The sequence below is a fragment of the Limulus polyphemus genome, unplaced genomic scaffold, assembly GCF_000517525.1.
Source record: "Limulus polyphemus unplaced genomic scaffold, Limulus_polyphemus-2.1.2 Scaffold5165, whole genome shotgun sequence".
In the NCBI taxonomy this organism is placed as follows: domain Eukaryota; kingdom Metazoa; phylum Arthropoda; class Merostomata; order Xiphosura; family Limulidae; genus Limulus; species Limulus polyphemus.
The window spans coordinates 63145-72834 of record NW_013670775.1 but is presented as its reverse complement, the minus strand read 5'-3'; the positions used below and the strand labels follow the sequence as shown (position 1 = coordinate 72834).

The following is a 9690-nucleotide window of genomic DNA, read 5'->3' as shown; positions in this document are numbered from 1 at the left end:
TTTCAAGGTTTCTTGTGGCAATGTTATAAGTAAAGTGACATGCTCCCAAACTTTAAAATTCCTCCTTTCTTGTTTTGCTGTAAACAAAATCTCACAAATGCAGCCACACGGAAATAAATATCTTTATTAAGGAGTTATTATTTTGTTGTATTTAATTTACAGAATATATATATATATATTATTCAGAATATGCAATGTTCATCTCACTCGAATTCATCACAATGCAAGGCTTTCAGGAACTCAAGTAAATATTCCAGAAACAGTTGTGTAATAAGTTTCCCGTAATTCGGTAAAATTGTGTTTCATTTTTCAATACTAGAATTACTCTAACTTTAATCAAATTAGTTCACTAAATTTCTAGCAACAAGCACTATCAAGTATTTGATTACCTGACTATCATTATTTCTAAGATTTCTGTTATCTTCCTGTAATCTATATATATATTCATTGAAGAAAAATTAACTCTTCGATTTAAGCAAGCATCTAACAAATATTATATTTTTAAAATTTATTGTTTTAAATTTCGGAGGTTTCATTTATTCTAATATCTTAAATCTTTTATGTTTTAGCATAACTAAACTATCATTGCAATGTTATTGATCTCACATGTACAACCGCTTCGAATTCTAATATAATCTAAACGCCAGGTAACATTTGTGCCATACTCTCTAACCAAGGCATAAGTAAAGCTATACTTTTGAATACAATGAGAATGATGTATCAGAGGAGGAGAAAGGAAGCGACAAGGACGCCCCCTCACTTCTTCCAGACAGGAAGTTTGGTAAAATTTTTGCGTGGAATTTCTGTCGTGGTAAAGCTCGAGAATTCGGCCAGATCTCGAAACTCCTCCCATTGGCTGAACGATTTCCGACACCGAAGGGCAACATTCAGTTGAATGAGCAATTCTCAGGGGGAACTTCACGTGTTTTCCAACTTCGAAAGGATCCCAGGCCCATTCTCTGCCGAGAGTGATAAATATAAGAGGAAAGCCACGAACAATTTATAAATGTATGACACATTATAAATGTATATTTAACAAAATCACCACGAAACTAAATTGTATATTACTAATTGTGTGAGCAAACAAAAAAATTATTATACTGTAATGAATATACAACAAAACATGGATATATGTACAGCTCATAAAATTGCATGTTTTTTATTATATCTCATACATTTTCTTACGTCCTGAAGTTGATTTTGTTTCGTAAGGCCTAGCATCACGTCGCTTTTGTAGCAAACATTCAATAAACTAACAATATTATTTTCGATAAGAAAAGCAACGGAACTGTCAGTATTATTGATCATCGACTTTTACTAGTTTTTCAGAATAAAACCCTAAAAATTGTGACAAATATTGATCACAGTGGCGGCCAAATTTGTTGTTCTAATAGAAGCAGAAAATGTTTACCGATACACCTAAAAAGAAAAATTTAATATTTTCGTCGCCATATTTGTTTGTTTTGTTTTTTTTTCGTTTTAAGTACATATCTTCTAAGTGCTGTATATATTGAATTAATTTAAGACAAGTATTATTTATCACCAACGGGTGTCAAAGAAATGAAAAAAGCTTTTTTTTTCTTTTTGTCTAGCTAGCCATTCGGTTTTCAGTGTATTTCTTGAATACAAGTTTCGAAACAATCTAGAGCAAATCTTAATATAAACTGATATAATTTAAGAATCCATGAGTGAAATCAAAGGTGAAAATCTTGAAATAGCTCAATTACGCTACATCTTATATATATACAGTGCCGACGAATCTTTTCGCTCAATGCCAGATCTCATCCGTCGGCTGGGATACGATAGGCATAGTAATGGTTTATGCGATATATATGTTTGTGTGTGTTTGCGTACATACAAGAAATCAAATATACTTTCCTCAAGGAAGTGATTAATAAAAATGAAACAATATAAAAATACCATATATATATTTATATATTATTAATTCTCATGAACAACAACTGTTAGGGTGTGAATCAGATTAAGCAAGTGAATTGTAATTGCTAGTAATTTTGTTGAAGTAATTTGTAAATCAGATCTTTACGTAAGAATTAATAACACAACATTATTTATTTTATTTTATTTTAACGCTGTTTTTTATTTATTGATGTACTATTATTATTATTTTATATGAATTAACTTTACTATCATTTACAATAATTGGCGAACTAGCAATGCTTTATGACTTGAAAGCATGACTGTGTTGACTATAAAAGTATTCAACGTTCAGTAGAAATGTTGTTTGATCGACTTAAGAATTTTGTTTCTGTTTTATTTGAAAGTAAATATAAGACTTTGAAAAGAAACTTGGTTTTGGAGTCAGATAACGAAGTGTAACCTTACCTAGCGTACTTCTGTTTCCACGAAACAGGTCTACCAGAATTGTGATTGATGGGGCTTCCAAAGCCACAAGGAATCAACAAGAGACACTACAGGAGAAAAAAATAGAGAATAGTTAATCATGCACGTGTGGATACCCTAAGAAAACATGCGCACTGTGCAATAAAAGTTAACATGGTAGAATTTCGTATTACACGATTACTTAATTCACCTAAGCTTATATGCTCCACACACCCACGTGGCAGGCGGAAATGTAGGCCTGATTGACGGCAAAATGATCTGATCGTCAACTGCCTGCTCTAATTTCATCTCAGTTTTTCCTGCTTTCTTAATACTACTGTGTTATCTTTGCCTGTGTCCACAGCGAAAGGCAGTAAAGCAATAGCTGTCTAGATTTTACTCTGTCGCTCTGAAAACAAAACAAACAAAATAGCCACTATTTTTATCGTTTGTGATTGGTTGATTTTATTTATTATATTTTTATATTTTCATAAACTGACATTGAACTTAACCGTGAATCATATTACACAAAACTTTAAGGACAAAAGCATTGCATAATTGCACTCAAACAACCTTATTTACAGCCTTGAATGATATTTTTATAGGGGGCGCAAAAAACTAGATTTTAATGCATACATTATTTGTTTTTGTATAATGCCTAAGAACTTAAGTTGACGATGTTTGGTTAAATGTAAATAATTCTATGTTTGCTTGTTTCAGAAATTTCTGAGTAAGCCGTCCCTAATTTTCAGAGAGATGCCAGTTAGTCAACAGCCTTCAACTATTAGTCTAGTCTTGTCTGACCTGAGTAAGTGGTAATTGACTGCAACTCTTTAGCACATCCATGAAGTGTAGAACATGATTTTGTGGCAACGAGACGCGAACACTAAATCCTCGGATTCATCGTTTGGCCATCTTAACTAATAGACGATGCCCAGCTCTTACTTAGCGCTACATAGCAGGCTGTTTCACTCGGTTAGGTTAAGGATCTATAACATTCTTGCAAAAGTGTTTCTGAAATATAAGTACATCTCGCCCCTAACACTTCAAACGTGGAAACTGAAGCAGAAAATATAGGCGATTTTGTTAGTTTGTTGCAGAAAGCTATATATAGTTAAAACCGCATAGGCGACGAAAATGTAAAAATTAAACAATAGGTTGAACAATCACCAAGTTTTTATATATTTTATTTAAAGAAGGATGATGTTTCGAGACAGCGCTCTTCGTCAGATCATACAGCTTACAACATACACAACAATGGGCTATCAGTGCGTTACGTGGCCCGGCATGGCCAGGTGGTTAGGACACTCGACTCGCAATCTGCGTGTCGCGGGTTCGCATCCCCGTCCCACCAAACATGCTCGCCCTTTCAGCCGTGGGGGTCAATGTGACGGTCAATCCTACTATTCGTTGGTAAAAGAGTTGGCGGTGGGTGGTGATGACTAGCTGCCTTCCCTCTAGTCTTACACTGCTAAATTAGGGACGGCTAGCGCAGATAGCCCTCGAGTAGCTTTGCGCAAAATTCAAAACAAACAAATAGTGCATTACAAGCCTTTAGGCTCACCGCTGAGTCGCCAGGGAGCCTGTATTTTTTTATTATTTTTTTAGGCTTACCGCTGAGCCGCCAGGGAGCCAGTATTTTTTTTATTTTTTTAGGCTTACCGCTGAGCGCCAGGGAGCCTGTATTTTTTTATTATTTTTATTTAGGCTTACCGCTGAGCCGCCAGGGAGCCTGTATTTTTTTATTATTTTTTTAGGCTTACCGCTGAGCCGCCAGGGAACCAGTATTTTTTTATTATTTTTTTAGACTTACCGCTGAGCCGCCAGGGAGCCAGTATTTTTGAGTTTTAAAAAACGTATCAGTGTTCGCTTGTTTGTTTGTAATTAAGCACAAAGCTACACAATGGGCTATCTGTGCTCTGACCACCACGGGTATCGAAACCCGGATTCTAGTAAGCCTAGTAAAATTGTAAGTCCACAGACATGCTGTTGTGCCACTGGGGGGCTCAATGTTTGCATTGTTATAAAACGTATACGCGTCGTATTCTATTAACTTTTATTGCAAAACTTGGCCCATGGTTCAGTGATATAAAAACATAAAAACTAGTACAGAAATCAAATGGAAAAATTAGAAAATATGTCAATAAATACTGTAATTATTGATTTTGTGGCAAAAGATAGAAGTTTTTCATAATGGCTATAATGAATAAAAATACTCGTAAATATTTTTTTGCTTTCAAACTTTACAGTTTTAGGAAACACAGCCATTGAAACATTTGTGACAAATGATATTTGTACAGTAAAAATACAGGAGTACGGCTAAGTGTAGAAATCAAAGCACCAGTCAGTGGGGAATCCACTAATCACGTAAAAAAAATAGTTAATATGTATGAAAGATGGAAAAATTAAATACATTACACAACAAATGATGGTAATGTTGTTGACGTTTCGGGCCTAAACCCTTCCTAAAAAAAAAAACACTTTAATATCAAAACTACAGAAAAGTTGTACAGCGTTCTATGTATACACATAAACAAGTATACACGAATCGTCTCTACTAATATTGTTGAAAAAATAAAATCTAATAGCTGATATACGTACATTTAGGCTGTACAACTAACTATTTTATGTTTTTTAGATTAAAGGTCTTTAGAGAAAGGCTTAGACTCGAAACGTCAACAACGTTTATTTAAAATAATTCTTCTATGTTTTATATACCTTAAATAATTTTTATCAATATAAAATTAAAATATTTTCGGCGTTCTAACCCAATTTTTTCAATTACTGATCACCACTAACGAGAGATCTCTTAACACTGATGACGAGTAGTTCAAGTTTAATCTCCAGGAGAACGATTTCTGAGGTCTACGAATCTACGTCAGAGAGGGTTTAATATGAAGATTAAGGACATTTGCTTTAAATAAACTCCTATAGATGTGGCCTCTTATGTCATTAATTGTGGTTTTTCCATCCTTTTCAAATTTGAATGCGGTTACGTATTAATAAGGCTCACTGTTCGGCATCACTGATTGGCGCTAATAGTGTCGAAGCTGTTTCTACCGGGTTATAAATCAAGGCATTATTCGAAGCGAAAAGGTTTAGCTCATAACGATCTGCAAGTTAACTCCGCATAAAATAAGTGCTTGAAATTTTTAGAAAATGCTTATTATAGTTTAAATTTCATTTATTACTATGCTATTTTTATCTCAGGAGTTCTAGGACCTCTTTATAAAATTCTTGAAATTAATCACGTTCCCCGGTTTGAGATATTGAAAAATAATAACAATAACCATCAGGTCCATCCAAGAGACCGAAGAATAATTGAGTAATAAAATCCATTGCGTGGGAGTTCTAGCTTATATTTTCCTTTTCTTCAGTCAACTTCTCGGAGATTCAAGAGTTAATCGTAATTATACGTTATTTTCACCAACTTTATTCGTATTAAACGTCTGTAAAATAATAAGGAATAATTATTTATTCTTTTTTTTTCTTGAATATTTTCCAAGTAAAAGTTGTGTGAATTTGTGGAAAATGTTTGTCATCCTTAACAGTTCTACAGAACTATAATACATGTACAGTTAGAAATACACATGAAGACTTTTAATAATGGTTGGAGACAGCTTGAATGGGTAATGAAGAAAAACTTTAATATAAGTTTAACATAACAGCAAATGTACAACGTTTCGACAAGGTTTTGTCATCATCAAGTATGAGCACCTTACGTACTCGGATAAAGCTGTTCCAGAAGTATTACATATAGCTCCATCCAGCTAAGAATTGATCTATATATACAGTACCGGATCGACGCAAAGTCTGTTAGGTTACTGCCCCGAAGACTTTGGGAATCCTACCGATCTTGAAGTTTTTGTAAAATCCAGTTTCATCAATGGATTCCAAAGTTACATTAGCTTCTGGAACCAATAGGCTTAACTCGCCTCTTTACAGTTTGTGGAAAAAATATCGTATTCGAATTACACAGCCAGTCAATAAGGTAATAGTTGTTGCTGTTTGTTATTAAGCACAAAGCTACACAAAGGGCTATCTGTGCTCTGTCCACCACGGATATCGAAGCCAGGTTTCTAGCAGTATAAGTCCTCGGACATACTGCTGTGCCACTGGGGGGCAAGCTAATAGTCACCCACGCCAGAAAAATATTTTATCAAATTGACTAACATGAAATACAGGATGCAAGATGAACATTAATAGTTGGTGAATCTACCCTTTACAATATTTAAGGAACACAATTTGACGGTTTCAAATCATTGCCGTGAAATTGCACCCCCACTCTCGGCGAACAATTTGGATGGGGTTAGGGTTAACTTTAAAAGTTGGTTGTTTGGAATATTTTCACAGAGAACAATCTAGGATGGGGTTAGGGTTAACCTTAGAAGGTTTTTTTTTGGGGGGGGGGGATATTTTCACAAAGGACAATCTAGAATGGGGTTAGAAGATGTTTGTTTGGGACATTTTCACAGGGGACAATTTAGAATGGGGCGTACGTTAGGGTTTATATTCGTCAACTGGCGTAGATAAGTCGTAATGTCCTGACGTTCAAGCCATCGTTTTGTAACTCGGGTTGAATGAGCAAGAGCCTCAATGTATATGCAAACACTGTCTTGTCTGGTAAACTGGGCTTTGGTTTAGAGAGGTATAATACCTTTGATCGATAATTTTGGTGTATCGAGTATTGGTCATCCTTTCGTATAAACACCAGACATAAATGTCATTTGAACAATACGATCTTCCGGGGAACTTTCTTTGAAGTGTTTGCAAGACATAACAAAATACAGTGTTATATCAGTGTTAAATACAGTGTTATATCTGTCATGTCTTTCAAGCGATTCCACAAAAGTTCCTGGGAGAATCGTCTTTAAACCGAGGTGTGTCCAAAGTTCTAGAACTGTGCAAATCTGGACTCTTTGGAAATATTGTAAACCCCCCCCCCCCCTCAAAAAAAGGAGGACATATAAATCCGGATGCTGTCGACGTATGGTAATGGCCGGAGTGAGGAGTGGCTTTCGTCTAGCTACTTTGCCGTTATAACCTGTACAATAAAGATAACTTCTGATGGAATTGAGGCGCACGTGTATCTGATCTGCATCAGTAATGGCCGTTTGACGTTGGTCATTTTCAGTTTAGAAATTGTTGTTTTCCGACACGATTGGAGCTGCATTGGCACCTTACTCGCCATTGACAACAGTATTGTAAATAATCTGGCAATTTCTGGCTCTTCTATCGTCCAACTATGCGAACTTGTGAAAATATGGTTCCCGGAACCCTTTTGTCCGTGGCGTTGTTGTTTATATGATGTAGTCTTAACCTTCTATACCTGTATTTGCATTTGACGTCATGTAAATTGTCGTTTTATATTTTCGGAGTCATTTGTTTACTTACCAAGAGTAATTGGCTGACGATATTTTAAACATATATTCTATTATATGCATAAAGTCTCAATTTTATTGTAGGTGTATTTATGTGACTATTAATGTTTCAATGTGATTGACTTTTTTTTAAAAAAGTCCAATTTGTTGAATACCAATAGAATGGCTTTGTTTACGGGCGGATAGAGTATTCATGTTATATATTCGCTTGTTTTGTATATCTGTAAGTTAGTCACCTGTCTTCGCGCCTCTGTTCACTTGGTCGACATCCACGTGCAGTGAAAAGTCTGGAATGTTTGACTAGATGATTGGTCAAAATTTGAACTCACTGTCTTTTGTAGAAAATTGCTACAGTGCAAATTGCGGTATTAAGTTCAACAGTATATAATCATGATAATCAGAACTAGCACGCCCTCTAGTGGCTCAGCGGTAAGGCCGAAGACCTATGACGCTAAAAAAAACAGGTTTCGATACCCGTGTTTGGTATTATGTAATTTTACGCTTGACAACAAACAAACACACGAAAACAACAACAAACAGAACGAGCGCAACCACAACATGGAACATCATTTTTTAAAGTCCAATTAACCTTACAAAATCCGATTTATCATCAATCTTTTCCATTAAACTACTCAGTTATTAATGCTTTGCGCTAAAAATAGAACTTTTTGCCATATAAAAGTTTTATTTAAACAGTCATCATATAAGCAGACCAACCTAAACTCAAAAATACTTCCATAAATTTCAAACTTAACGGGATATTTTTCGTTCCTCTACGTGTCACTGTGAATAAAATGTGTTCGTAGACTATAAAAGTTTTAAAAACTCAAAAATCTAGGCCTTTCCTCTTGAAAGGAAATAATTCTAAGAAACTGAATTTAACAGTTAATACCAGCTTTCTTTAACTGTAAAATAGAAAGAAATACATGTTATATATCTTTGTTAGAATATTTCAGTTTCTTGTCTCTCTGGGATCAAAAAGATGCGATTAATAAGGTTGATCACACTTCACACGGTAACCATGGGGATCATTTGTTGAAACTGAAAGACATAAATTTCAATTTACAGGCTAAAAACAAATCAAGATTGTTATTTAATATCCGAATTTTAAGATAGTTTTCGATAGAGTGTTCCCTCACAGACTGGTTTGAATTTCGCATAAAGCTACCTGCGTTAGCCATCCATAATTTAGCAGTGATAGACGAGAAGGAAGGCAGCTAGTCAACACCACCCACCGCCAACTGTTCGGTAACTTTTACCATATTATGACGTCCCCTCGGCTGAAAGGGCGAAAATGTTCGATGCCGGGGGATTCGAACCCGCGACCTGCATAATACTAAAAGATTGCCCTAATCATAAAGCTATGTCAGAACAAACAGAAAGCCTCGTTCGAGTGATGATGATTTAATTCTGGGAGTGTCTTGCCAATTCTAACATTCTTGGAGGTTTTGTGTTAAAATAATATGCTAAAGTTCCTGCAGCTTAATTTTAAACAGTAGATAGTATCACGGAAATAGCGTTGTTTAACTCTTCAGCTTAATGTTAAACAGTTGATAGTATCACGGAAATATGGCTGTTTAACTCTTCAGGTTAATGTTAAACAGTAGATAGTATCACGGAAATAGCGTTGTTTAACTCTTCAGCTTAATGTTAAACAGTAGATAGTATCACGGAAATAGGGTTGTTTAACTCTTCAGATTAATGTTAAATAGTAGATAGTATCACGCAAATAGGGTTGTTTAACTCTTCTGCTCCATTAGGCTTAGACGGTTACTTTCAGCGTTTTTAGTATCAAAAATATCAAATTACTGAGTACAAAACATAAAGCCATTTCAATAAAGAATATGCCCGACATGGCCAGGTGGTTAGGGAGCTCAACTAGCAATCTGATGGTCGCGGGTTCGAATCTCCGTCACACCAAACATGCTCGCCCTTTCAGCCCTGGGGGCGTTATATTGTGACGGTCAAT

At 35.3% G+C, this 9690-nt stretch overlaps 1 protein-coding gene across 2 annotated transcripts in view; it reads right to left on the bottom strand.

Moving 5' to 3' along the window:
* Positions 1–112: 112 nt before the first annotated feature.
* LOC111089070 overlaps positions 113–9690 on the bottom strand; it is a 17105-nt gene continuing 7527 nt past the window's right edge. Inside the window, exons 1-3 of one of the 2 annotated variants that reach the window (XR_002613417.1) lie at positions 2552–2638; positions 2344–2429; positions 113–959 (exon numbers count right to left, since the gene is read on the bottom strand). Coding sequence is in view for 1 of the 2 variants with exons in the window: in XM_022400820.1 (XP_022256528.1) it covers positions 575–959; positions 2344–2429 (471 nt within the window). In the remaining variant the exon portion in view is untranslated. Of the gene's footprint in view, positions 960–2343; positions 2430–2551; positions 2639–9690 lie in introns of those variants that run through there. The other variant, XM_022400820.1, reaches the window with a different exon arrangement.